This window comes from Opisthocomus hoazin, chromosome 7 (genome assembly GCF_030867145.1).
Source record: "Opisthocomus hoazin isolate bOpiHoa1 chromosome 7, bOpiHoa1.hap1, whole genome shotgun sequence".
NCBI lineage: Eukaryota > Metazoa > Chordata > Aves > Opisthocomiformes > Opisthocomidae > Opisthocomus > Opisthocomus hoazin.
In genome coordinates this window covers 19,764,479-19,777,639 of record NC_134420.1, presented here as the reverse complement: position 1 = coordinate 19,777,639, position 13,161 = coordinate 19,764,479, and the positions used below count along the sequence as shown (strand labels likewise).

Below are 13,161 nucleotides of genomic sequence, written 5' to 3'. Positions count from 1 at the left end.
CTTTTCCTATACATGCTCTTTCATAATTCCTTGCTAGAAAGGGTAAAACTATAGAAAGTGACACTGTCCCGCTGTCACTTGTGCACAAAGTAGTTATGAAAGGTTGAGTATAAGACAGCTGTCCCCCAAAAATCAGTATGTTCTCTTTAAACATTGAAGTCATCTATACAATTGAAATTACATATATTAAAAACTGTGCAAATACTGAGCCCGTAAAATATGCAAAAACAGGAGGCTGATGTTAAAAGGCTGAGATTGCACAACTCCCTCACTGAGGACACACTGATGCAGCTGCATATTCAGGTGCTGGAAGGGATGGGGAAGAGGGAAGCAGCTTTTGATCTTGTGTTACAGAGAAGCCAAATGCAGTTTTAACAGCCTTAACTGTAACTACAAAGATAGGACTTCAGTTTCCTGAAGTAACGTAGGCTTCCTGCACTCTGCTGGGCTCTCCCAGTAGTAAGAATGTACTGTCATGTTCCCAGAAGTAACACCCTAATTCACAAAGCCATCCTAAAGATAAATACACTAAAGAGGATAAAAATGTGCTATGTCCAGGCAAAGCACAAGCATTCTGTGGAAACTCCTCAGAGAGCAGGTTCAGCAGGTGAGCAGAATTCTGCTTTTTTCTTTCTTTTCTTTTTTTTAGGGTTTTTCTCCTTCAGCTATTGCAATGACTCACTGATTTGCATGGCCACTCATGCTTCGAGAACACAACTGTGATGATGAAATGCCCTGTCAGCCATCTCTAATTCAGTTAGATTTTTTTCTTTCTTTCCCTTCTCCTTCTAGTGGTTTGATTTAGATGGGCCTTACCACTTTAAAAGTAAAGTGGGACACAGGGATGTGAGAGAGAAGAGGAAAATTTCTGAACTCCCTGCCCTGTTCCACATTAATTAGAGCCAAAACCACCTAAAATACACATAGAAGGCAGCTTAGAAAATGCTCTCCATTACTGCATTTGAACACTGAAACTGAAGTTTATCATGAATGATACACCAAATCCTGCGTTAGCAGCGCTCTGTGCAGTTTGACCACACTCCAAATACACAGGAGGAGAAAATGTAGGTATCTACTGTGTTGCTAGAGCAGTGTGCACAACTTGCAGAATAAACCAACCTAATGCTTGTCAGACGGATGGAATACCAGCACAGCTGCCTGGCCGATTGATTTTTCTTTTATCAGCTATATGAAAATTAAGAAGTTCATGGAGGCAGGCTGCTGTGGTAACCTGCTTGGCATCTCCCTCTTTCATCTGCCACTGGTGTGGGCCCTGGCCTGCTGCTGGCTTTGTGGTCTCCTGCTCCCAAAGGTATGGAGGCTCCTCACTTTCTTGTCATGTTTCCCTTAGTTTCCTTAAGATGGCTGCGCCCAGTAAAAGTAAGTCCTGCTCTTTGCAGCCAAGGCACTATTTTCCTAAGCTACTACTCGACAAGCCTGTTTCCACAGCACCAAGAACTGCTTTGAGGGAGCACCCAGCGTGTAATTGCCTTCAGGGTGGTGTGTGCTCCCTGCCCCACACCGCAAATGGATGGGCAATACGGCACTGTACAGTGGCTTCAAATAAAACTGCACATTTTCGAGAGATAGCAGAAGATGCCCAGCTGGAAGAAAAGACGGTGTGAATTGGGGTGGGTCTATACAATTCACATCAAAGGAAAATCCAGATCAGAAGTGCTTGCATATGTAGCTTTCCAAGATCAGAGTACAAAGTCCAGGCTGCTGAATTCAGCTGAGCTGTGCCTCTGTGCTCTTTGATTTTAGCATACTGTGACTCTTCAGGAGCCTCTCTTCCAGCTGCAGCGTAACGCAGCCTTCAGAGCTCTCGGGGTAACGTCACTGGCTTCTGGTCCTCCAAAGGGCTGTAGTATTAGCATGTAAAGAGAATAGAGTAGCACTGTCTCGCATAAATAAGTAAAACCACATCCGTATCAAACCAGGAGGTTAAAGGCAGTGGCACATGAAAGGGAAACCTGGCTGCCAAGAAAGCCAATGGGATCCTGGGGTGCATCAAGAAGAGTGTGGCCAGCAGGTCGAGGGAGGTTCTCCTTCCCCTCTACACTGCCCTGGTGAGGCCTCATCTGGAGTACTGTGTCCAGTTCTGGGCTCCCCAGTTCAAGAAAGATGAAGAGCTACTGGAAAGAGTCCAGAGGAGGGCTACAAGGATGGTGAGGGGACTGGAGCATCTCCCCTACGAGGAGAGGTTGAGGGAACTGGGCTTGTTCAGCCTGAAGAAGAGAAGGCTGCGAGGGGACCTTATAAATGCCTACAAATATCTGAAGGGTGGGTGTCAGGAGGATGGGGCCAAGCTCTTTTCAGTGGTGCCCAGTGACAGGACAAGAGGCAATGGGCACAAACTGAGGCACAGGAAGTTCCGTCTGAACATGAGGAAGAACTTCTTCCCTCTGAGGGTGACGGAGCACTGGAACAGGCTGCCCAGGGAGGTTGTGGAGTCTCCTTCTCTGGAGATATTCAAGACCCGCCTGGACAAGGTCCTGTGCAGCCTGCTGTAGGTGACCCTGCTTCGGCAGGAGGGTTGGACTAGATGACCCACAGAGGTCCCTTCCAACCCCTACTATTCTGTGATTCTGTGATTCTGTGATTCTGTGATTCTGACCTTATGCTAATATAACCCTTTTTTCCTTACCATTTGCTTTTTCATTAAGAAACCTCTCCCATTTCAAGATGTGGCGTAGCTTTTTGCAAAGTATGTAATGTTACTGGTGAAGATTGGGTGGTACTTGCTTTTCACTTGTATTGGGAGACTGAAGTAACTGTTGCTGGAAACATGGGTCTTGGCCTGGATAGCCCTCAGATCGGGCGGTGAGTCAGCTTTGCAGACGAAGCACCTTGGTGCAAAACTGTGGAAACAAGTCCAGACAGCTTTTACCTCAAAGAAGTTAGGAGAGGTGAATGCCAGCAAGGGCGCAAAACAGTGCGCAAACACCACCTGTGCTTTTTCTTTATTAGTATTTCGTAGCATAATGGGTCATCTACTGTCAAAATACACCTTTTTAGACTGGTGATATATAGGCCTGGTCTTCCTTCTAGTATTAATTTAGAAGTAAAGACCTCCTAAGGCCTTTCCTGACCTGCTAACACGTATAACTGCAACAAATGCGATGTCATTTTTAGGATTTACTGTAGGTTATCTAACACATACTGATTTACTTTGTTTTTCATAGTAAAGGCAAGACCTAAGGCTCCCGGGATGTCAGCCAGCTCCGACTGCCACCTCTGCGAAGTTTTGCTGCATACAGGGATGTTTTGCTGCTGCCGTAGGACTGGCAGGATGAAATCAAGGGCTCTTCCAAGCAGCAGTGAAGTCCAGGACGAACACGTGGATCCGAGGACAGGACAGCTTCACGCAGCCACTGCAGCAGGTCCAGCTCTGGAAGATAAAGCAGAGGTGAGATTTCAATGGTCTCCTTCCACACTGCCCTCCACGAACATCTCTGTCCTCAAGTGAATGCTAGGGTGTTTGAGCAGTAATTCCCACTGCCCCTTAGAAAGCTAGGTCTGATGTGGTTCCCTAGCAGCGGGAATTCACAGCTCTGGATGTCGCTATATTGCTTCCCAGCACAGGAGGCACCTGCCTGACTGGTTTCTTTACCCTTGTCAGTGTTCAGAATAGCTGTGCATCTATTTTAGCCAAGCAAGTCAAGTGCAAGTTGTTTTTCATGCGGGATGGCTGTGTACAGCAGCACAGGCAGAGGGAAGCTGGATTTTTGGAGAGCAGACCCTTGGTATGGGGCAAAATGCTTGCCCATGGTCTGATGCTGGTTTTCTTTATTGGCTGCTCTTGAGTCTGCAGCCGGAGGAACGGTCTCCTGTGGAACATCAGCTTTAGACAATTTTATTGGCTGATGAATCTGATCTCGCCTGGCCACCTTCCAGAAACACTGACTTGCCCAAGATGAGAGTGAGAGGAAGGTTGCTCTGCCTGAGGCTGTAAAGCAATTGTTTTGAGACCAGCGTAATACCCATGCCTTGCTGCACAGTAAGTATATAAAGATAGGTCTGTATACACACACATATATATATATATGCCTGAAGTGCTTTATGATAGAATTGCTGACACAATTAAACGTGCAGCTTCTGTGGACTGTGTCTCGTTTGCTGCTTAATTATGTGAAAATGTACTTGGTAAATTGCTTGCTGTGACAAAACGCTCAATTAATTGTTGCAATGATGTAAGTTGAAACACTGCATTTGTCTCCTCTGATTATTTCTTGTGCTGCAAGACATTGATTTAAGCTTTTTGCCATAAGAGAACAAAATATAGCTGCAAGATGTTGGTCTTAAAATGTTTTCTTTGGCTTTATTCTTTTGCTAGTGGAAACTGAAAATATCAGAACTGCTTGCTAATATTTGCTGAAGTCTTCTAAAAATTGCTGATTAATCTTGCCCTTTCTTTGTTAAGGGTAACTTCTGTGGAGTTTGGTGCTGTGGATTGTTTTGCAAGTTGTGCTTTGCGACAGAGCAAAAATAGGGCAGAGCTGAGGAAGAGAATGTGCTTAATGTAGCCCCCAAAGTGTGTGGTGCTCAAAGTGGGAGGATACTGCATTGCACCTACATCAGTTGCAAACAGCTGTCCAGATGAACATTTCTGGAAAAAAGTCGAAAACTATTGCTACCTAAGGAACTGATGGTTGACCTGCAGTGCTAGAACAGCTTGAAGGAGTGCAGCTTTTTAGACTGCAGCAGCTTGATAATATTTAAAGATGCAGCTAATCCTGAGAGCACAGCGTACCTGCTGCTTCAGAAGCAATACCACATATTGTAAGGTTCACTCTAACAACCTGCAGTGCCCTTAATAGCCAGAGTGGAGTTGGAAACTGACTTTTTGACAGCTTTGGGAAACAACCTTTTAGCACTGTACTTGTTCAAAATACCCTTCTCTAGTATTTCATCATTCTTTGTTAGGAGAGGTGGGGGATGAAGTGAGGTGGCAGTGGTTGCTGCACACAGATCCCCACTGAGCATAGTGCAGGGACAATATAGCATCCTCAGGGCTAAGACAAGGTATTAAATTAAAGATGAGTAACGCTGTATACAGTCCCCAAACACTTCCTGAGCTAGAACTTTCCATACTCGTGGGCTGTGCTTAGCACAACTGCGTTGATGGCAACGATGCTCTTCTTTGTTCTTCTTCCTGAAGGCCATGGGGTAACCTGAGAAGCTTCATGATTTGCCTTGGCTGGAATAACTTTGCAGTACCGTACTGGGCTGGGATGCAATGGGTTCCTTAAGGAGCCAGAAATAAATGGCATGGTGCTGGTTACAGCCTCTTAAAATCACCTGCACCACAGCTGCCTTTCCAAGCTGTGTTGTTATTATGTTTTGAGAACTATGGGAAGAGGTCAGAGTAGGAGGGCCAAGTTTTGCAGGTGGAGGAGAGACTTGCACATTGATTTAAAGTTGTAGTTGTAAGGAAGAGTTTCCCGATTATGTCCAGGTGGGTAGGAGGGGAGGCCTCACTTGGTGCAATTACTAGCTGTATTTCAGCTGCAGGAGGAAACAACCTTGTTGAACTGACTCCCAGGACAAGCGGAATGGCAATACAAGACCTCATGTAGCTCTGCTATCGGCTGCAGCTATGAGAGTGCAACAGAACGTTATTTGAATGAGAAGTGATGCAGCAAATGTCTTTTAGTATGACTTTGGTGCAATTGTGCTAGGTAGCATTGACAAACTTTGGTTCTGTGTCTTCTAAACATTCATTTTGTTGGCCCTGTATAATCGAACCCACTTTTTTGCTTCCTCCTGCATCTCTGCACTGCTTCTCCTCATGTTCTTGCTGCCTGAGGCTGCTAAGGAAGCCACAGGAAGTTGACATTCACACTCATTGGATTTCAAACATCCCTTCTAGAAATCACAGACATTGCCATTGTATGGAAGGTGAGGCAGTATCTGCAGAAGGGAGTTGTCTAGGTTTATAGATGTGCTTTTGATTTCCTGTGGTTTTATTGTGGAATTTCAGCTGGAGCATGTTTAAAGATAATATTTAAGTTTAATACATGTGGAAAACATAGTGCTGATATACGAGCTTGGTACCCATTCACCCTCCTGGAAAAGTTGTTTGTATTAATGGCAGACATGCATCTGTGAAGTTGTAGGCTGTGGCTGTTGTGGTTGTAATGCTAAAAAGGAAGGAAAAGGAGAAGAGACTGTGTATGAAGTCGTGAATTCTGCTAGTTTGAGGTTTAAATGAGAAGCATTTGGAAGCAACCAGTAGCAGAAGTGGAGCTTTGCCACTAAGCAGGATGCAGCTGACTTGGGGGGGAATGCATGGTCCTGCTGGGTTTCCAAAGGGCTCTTTGATACACCGTTGCTGGTATGCTGCTGGTGTGTTTCTGCAAGACAGCAGTCGTGCAAAAGCTAAACACAGGCTGCTCATTCATTATTTTCTGAGCATTTGCAATGACTCTAGGTGCCTCAACAGTTAAAATGCTGATGACTTTTGTTGCTGTCAAGCCAAAGGTAGAGGCAGCCTCACTTCAGGCACCTGTGGAATAGATACCCCAGGAGTGTTCTGTGTGCCTGTGCTGTGCCAGTGGCCTCTGTGAGCAGTCCCTGGGAAACAAGGGTGGCTGGGGGCCCTGTGGTAGGGCAGGAGAGGAGGACAAGTCACACTGGATGCATCGCCCTTTCCTGGCCTGCCCCAGAGCTCACAGGGGAGTGCAGAGGCCATGGCTGCAGCCAGCCTCAAAACTGCGTGGCAGATTTTTGCTGTTCTGCTGTCAGTTGTCTGGTGTGGTGATGTGGTGCTCTGCACCCCAGTTGCCTCCCTCATCCTTGTAAATGTGCCAGGATCCTGATCTCTCATTTTTCTTGGAGTAGGTAAAAGATAAGGGCATTTCTAGCCCTTTTCCCTGGGGGGGGGGCAGGGGGGAAATGGAGAAAAATTGAAAAATCTCAGAAGAGGAGGCAACTAAATATACCATAAAGCTTGTGAGCTTTATTAATGGTTATATTTGGGAATTCTGTAGAAAGGGATCTGAGAGAAAACCATGATTCTCAGACTTTTAAAAAAGCATTTGTTTGGAAGTGTTTTGTTTTTAAATTAAGATGTGAGTGAAGAAAGTGGAAATATATAGATTTGTATATGGATAGTTTAAAATAGCTTTTGTGCAATGCTTTTACAGTATGTTAGTTTAAAATGTGGACTTGCAAATTACAGTAGTATCCTAAAGTGCTTGAAATTCAGAATGACACGTAAACTGACTGCAGTGATTTTATTTTTATCTTGGTTGGGTTTGTGTTAATTTGGAAGTGAATTTGTATTTCTGTGCATGTAAAAACATAATCCTATTAACATGTATGTAAGTAGGAAGCTGATAGGCAACATGCTTACATATATATCAGCATATTATTGAGCCATAATATGAAATATTTACTACCAATATCCATTCGTAAACCTGATGTGCTGTGAAATCATGCTAGACATAATAAGGCAAGAAACTGTTTATGTTCTGTGACACAAATAGCTAGATCAACAATTGGAATGAAAACTGGAATATTGTTCTTCAGTTTTAATTACAGCCCGACAAATGGTGCATTCATTTTTCATTGTTAATAAATGGCCCATATGGCATCCTTTGATCACATGCTCTGCAGCTACTGCAACAGTAAGGCAGTTATTTTCAGGGAATACAGAATATAGCATTTACTTTGGGCTTTTTGAGCAAAAGATTGTCTTGAATAAGAAAATGGACACTACCAGGACAAGGTAGCTTAGGTAGCTCGGAGTTTTCCAGTCTGAAGGGTTGGTGCTTGTGGCACGCACCTGAGCAGCTGGGCCAGCAACTTCCTCACATTCCAAATCAAACCAGGAAGGGTTTTTCCCCACCAGAAAATTTCATTCTTTCACAGAATGTGCGAGGATGATTTTTCCATGGTGCACAATCCGGATTCCAGGATGCCTGGCAGGCAGGGACAGATAAAAACTAACCAGAGAAGGGGGCTTTATTTAGAAAGCAAAGCAAAGCAAAATTAGAAATTCTTTGTGTGTGAGAAACATGCATCGCAAAAAACAACCCCAACCTAACACTCCCCCCCTACTCCCCACCCTGCACATCTCAGAATAAAGACAACCTATTTGCTTTTAATGACAGTACTTATCATACCTTTTAGAAACAAAACCCAAATCCATAGCCAGGACACCAGCTGGAGACATTCAGGAATATCTCCATGGAAATGCCATCTTGGAAAGCAAAGCTTGCTGAAGTTTGCTCGTTATTATTTTCAGAGCATGGCTGTTGGGGAGAAAACAGGAGCCAGGCAACAACTAGTCTCCCTGTTTTCTACACCCACTGTCACAACAGATGGATGGGTGATGGGATCTCTCTAGAGCAGCTCATGCCGTCCCTTATGGTGTAGCTCTTGTAGCTACTTTGATCTGAGTGAGCAGCCAGTGTTTGGGACCTTCCTGGCATGTGTCTACCAGAAAATGATACTGATTATACGCGACTCATATCTTTAACGTAATCTTATGTGTTTACATAGCATGCATGTATGTACGCTTCTGTTTCCCTGGACACAAGAGGTTTCCCCCCTCACAGTTTTTATGTGATCTTTCCAGGGGCAAGGAGATGCAGGAAGGAAGGAGGTAGAAGGAGAGGGGGAAAAAGCCTATTGGTCTTTCTTTGGGAAAGCTTCATCAGTAAGATAGCAACCTACAACCACTCATAACCTGCCACAACACTGTCAGCCCCACCCGAGTAGTCTAAACTGCTGATCTGACAGTAGCAAATAACCAAACTGCACAGACTCACCCGTTGCTCCATATAAGCAAAGATTTGTGTCCCCTTAACCTTTTGCAAATGATGGGTACGACATGATAGCTTAAAACCCAAGGCAGGTGGTGTCTTTCCGTGCCACGCATCATTTCATACGTGTGATGAAATGTGGCTGGCTAAGTGTGTCCAGATGGGCATTGCTCCTTTGATGAAGAAATCATTAAAAGGAGGCAATTTGCAGGAATCTAGGCTAAAATAAGCTCTGTAACGGAGCAATAGTGCAAAGCACAAAGTTGAAAAAGTCATTGTGCACATATGTAACTAAATTAGGGGGAAAAACCTTTAAAAGTTTGTGTAATCATTTAAGTTACTGCTTCATGGAACTTGAATAAAAGGCACTTAAAACACGGTGAAACCAAGGAGTGTTACGGACTTTCAGCCAATACTCTAGTGCTAATATATAAAATGCTTCCTCAACATAACCTGATTTGTCCTTTCAGCTGACATTTTAGGAAGGATTTTTGATGTAAATGTTCTATCTGATGTTACATGCCTAGAGTTTTCAGGCTAGACTACAGAGGGATTATGTACTTGTTATTTTTGGTTTCCCTTTAGAGTTCTGTAATGTTTCGTAAATCCAGATGACCAGTACAGGTTTTAGGGAGTACATAATTTGCCTTGTGGAATGTATACCGCTCACTACTTCTGCTCTTAGAGGAGACGACAGCTAACAAAAATTATGTCTGACAGGCTGTTTCAGACTGTGTGGAATGATCTGTCACCTCCTTAGGTTCTTGTAAATTGCTGTAGCTTAAGACGGGGGTAAAATGTTTAAAGTTGTGAAAAGTAGCTTTAAAGCCATTGACTTTCTAACTTTTATAAGTTCAGACGTGGACTTACGCTGTTGAATCCTGTAATCACCTTCGAAATGTTTTTCTACTCCATCTTCCTTGAATGAATAGAAAGTTCTTTATTTATTAGAAGTAAAAAGTGCCTAACTTTGGCCATAAAGCATTGCTGATCGTGAACTTGCTGAAACGTTATCTGTGAGCAGCAAAATCTGGAAGCGACTTGCTGAACTGATAAGATTTTCAGGGGCAGTAATGGATAAATGCCTCAACCTTTGTAATATGAATGATTATGTTTGAAATTAAGCACGGGGGGGGAAATGCACTTGTTTCAGGAAAGGAGCAGTGAGTGCTTGAATTATTTTTCCAGAATCCAGAATCCATGCCAGAAACAGGAATTTCCTCAAGCCATTCTGTCACAGAAGATTAGGTTATTATGTTAAACGGTCTTGCCTGGGCTGCAAACCAAACCTCATTCCTGTTGCCCTTATTTAATATGGTGGACATCAAAGTTTAATATAAAAAAGGAAACCTTTAGTCAATCTCTTATCCCCTTTTTCTGGTACAAGGCTCTGTCTGGGTGGAAAGACAAAGATGTGATACATGAAAACACCACTGATCTGTTTTCGAGTTTATGTCATATATCAGCTCCCATATATGGGCATCACACTTTTCATCAGAGTGTCACAGAAATACCATGAAGACTCCATATGGATGGTGATTTCTGCTCGAGAATGAGATAACAAGCTTGTCCCAGTCCAGTTTGTGATATATATAGACACCCACTGCCGCAACTTGCACCAGCACAAGCCCAGAGTCGCAGGTAGGCCACATGGCTGTGACTCGGCAATTAGTCCCTGCTTCACACTGCAGTTAAGCTGCACTGGCTTCCAGGAGGTTATTGTATCTGTGTCAGGCTTTTGCATTGGTGCAGCAGCTGCCTTCCAGGCTTTCCCCAAACACTGCAGAAATGCATCAGCTGGTCCCAGGAAAAGTCTCGTCTGTGTGAAGTTTTGAAAAATGATGGTTAGATTTCTGAAAAATAAAATGAAAATGAAAGTAACACTGAGTAATCTGGGAGATGTCTTTCTATGCAGGCTTTATTAATAATAGTTTCCTACTGTGGTTATTTGCATACATTTACTGAGCCCTGCAGAGCAATTTTACTTGCTCTGGTTTTGCCTCATAAAATTCCAAAGTATAGAGCTGTCACTCATGCTTGCCAGGGATGAAATGTTGGTGTGATGTAATTTAACTATTGGCAGGGTGGCTTAATTAACACTTATGGTTTGTCTTTAATAGGTGGGTTTAGGATATCTAGTTTTGTTTCGTAGTAACTTTCAGTTTTTCTTTTACATCTTTCCTTTTTCACCGTGGCAATGGAAAAAGGGCTTATATGCTCTTTAGCTGTCATATGACCACGCAGCTCCACAGAGGGACAGGGAAGGCTCTGTTCAAGAAAAGTCAATGTGCTTGCGACAGGACTCAGCAAATTAACTGGGAGCCTGTTTTTCTAAAGGCTGGTTTATGCCAATAGGGAGATCCTCATACAGTGTTAAGCAGCACTGCACTGATCTCAACAGAGCTACTTTGTGTGGTGGGGGTTAAAAATCTGGTCCCAAGTGTGTGTAGTTCTCCCCTTATGCTGATGCAACTCTCGCCACTGCACCTGGGGAAGGTTGTGCCTCTGTCTCCTCCTCTCCTCTCTTCATGGCCTAACAACCCTACAATGCACTGTTTATCCGCGTGTTTTTTGAAGGTTATCCATGCTCATGTGACAAGCTGTGTTTGCGGCTAGGTGCTGCTACTTGTGTGAGCTTTGATGCCACGGGCTTGGTGGCAGTGAAAGCACAGCAGCACTGGCATTGCCGCAGGTTTACTGCCTGCAGTGGGGCCCCAGGACCTGGTTTGTCCAGCTCAGCCATCTCACTTACTGCTCACTTTGTTTGCCTCCACTTACGAAGAGCGTACCTTCATTCCTGCAGCACGGCATACAGAGGCGGTAGGAGCTACTCTGAGATGTATTTCCCTGCCAGCAGTCGCTCATCATGCTGTATTGAACTGGTTTGCTTCTTACATATGGCAGGAGGAACAGCCTGTCCCCATGCTGCTGCTCCTGCTCAGTTTATCATTTTAAAAGACGTGGTCCTTTTGACTAGCACTCCTTCTGTGTTTGTAGGTTAGACAGAACTCCCTGTGGGTCAGCTTTATGTCTTCAGCTGTAAATGTAGGTCAGCCGGCTGCATGCAGTATATTCCTCATCCTTAAAAGCACAGGTCCTCACATGCAACTTCAGAGTACATTGCATTTTCTTGTCTTGTAAGAAAGCTCATTTTGCTAATGCAGGGAGTGGTTCAGCTGCTCTTGTGACATTAGAGTCCTGCCAGCGTGGTAGTAAACGTTTTTCAGTCTACGTGTTGCAGACGCTTAATGAGAGCATTTTCTGCCATTTCACTTCATGGTTTTCCTGCCACTTTTTAGGTAGAGACACTGATCTCAGCCCTGTTAAATTAGTTATTATAGGGTGTGACAGCTGGTGCCTGTAAATCAAAGCGAGTCCTTCAACTTTTCTGCTGTGCTCAGGGTCTGTCTCTTCTGATGCTAAACCTGAGACTTCTTCATTCCTGTGTCCTAGAGAGCCCGTCAGAGGTTTGAAGTCTAGATGTGAAAGAGATTCTCACGAGCTCACATGGAGCCAGTTGGGTTCAGTTACACTGCTGAAGGACCTGCTGTTTCCTTGATAGCACACATTTGGTTTATACATCCCTGCCTGCTATGCTTTGAATGTTTTTTTAGCTCCATTTCCTAAGAAGCTGAGGCTTATGCAATCCTTATGCAAAAAGAAAAGCCCCACAAGGTTTCCGAAAAAAGACAGCACAAAGCAGCCAATGGGATCATGAGTCAGAAAATTTATTTGGAGTTAAGTTTCACACAGAAAAAGGTGGGTGGTGTGGAGCTCCCTTTCATCATGGCTGCAGGGATCCTCCAGCTGCTTTTAGGACCAGGGCAGGGTACAGACTGGTCCTGTGGGTGACCTCCAGAGGTCTCTTCCAACCTCAACCATTCTGTGATTCTGTTGTCTGTGTAGTATTAACATTTCAGCAAAATTCAGCAGAGGGATACAGATCTCAAAGGCAAACAAGTTATGACAAGTGTCTGCACTGAGGGGAAGGCTGTAGCATGGATGGGGTGGTTGGATGTCTTGACTAGCACTTGTGTGCTTCGACTCACCAAGTGTTCATAATCTCCCAAAGCCACTGGTTGTTGGTGGATGTAGTAAGGAGTAAGGGAATACACTGGAGGAGTGATACATGGAAATACAAGACCTATTAGGGGTCTGTGGGGAGACAAGTAGGTGGTACATCAATGCACAGACTGTTTCTAGACTTCATTACTTCTGCTGGCAGGATAGCATGTCTGCAGTATTTAGGGAGAAGGAGATGCAGATGTGGCTATGGTAGCTAACCAGGAAAGGAGCGTGGTTCCTTTTGTCTACTTTACATTTGTCTTCAAAAAAGCAAATTTGTGGAGACATTGTTAGAGCGGCCAGCAAAACAAACATAATTTGTTTT

The 13,161-nt window shown here is 44.1% G+C and overlaps 1 protein-coding gene across 2 annotated transcripts in view; it reads left to right on the top strand.

Annotated features, from left to right (window-relative positions):
* Window positions 1–3,799: 3,799 nt before the first annotated feature.
* OSBPL5 (oxysterol binding protein like 5) overlaps window positions 3,800–13,161 on the top strand; it is a 202,603-nt gene continuing 193,241 nt past the window's right edge. For both annotated transcript variants that reach the window (XM_075425237.1, XM_075425238.1), the window contains exon 1: window positions 3,800–4,000. In XM_075425237.1, the coding sequence (XP_075281352.1) occupies window positions 3,986–4,000 (15 nt within the window). In that variant the 5' untranslated portion in view covers window positions 3,800–3,985. The remainder of the gene's footprint in view (window positions 4,001–13,161) is intronic.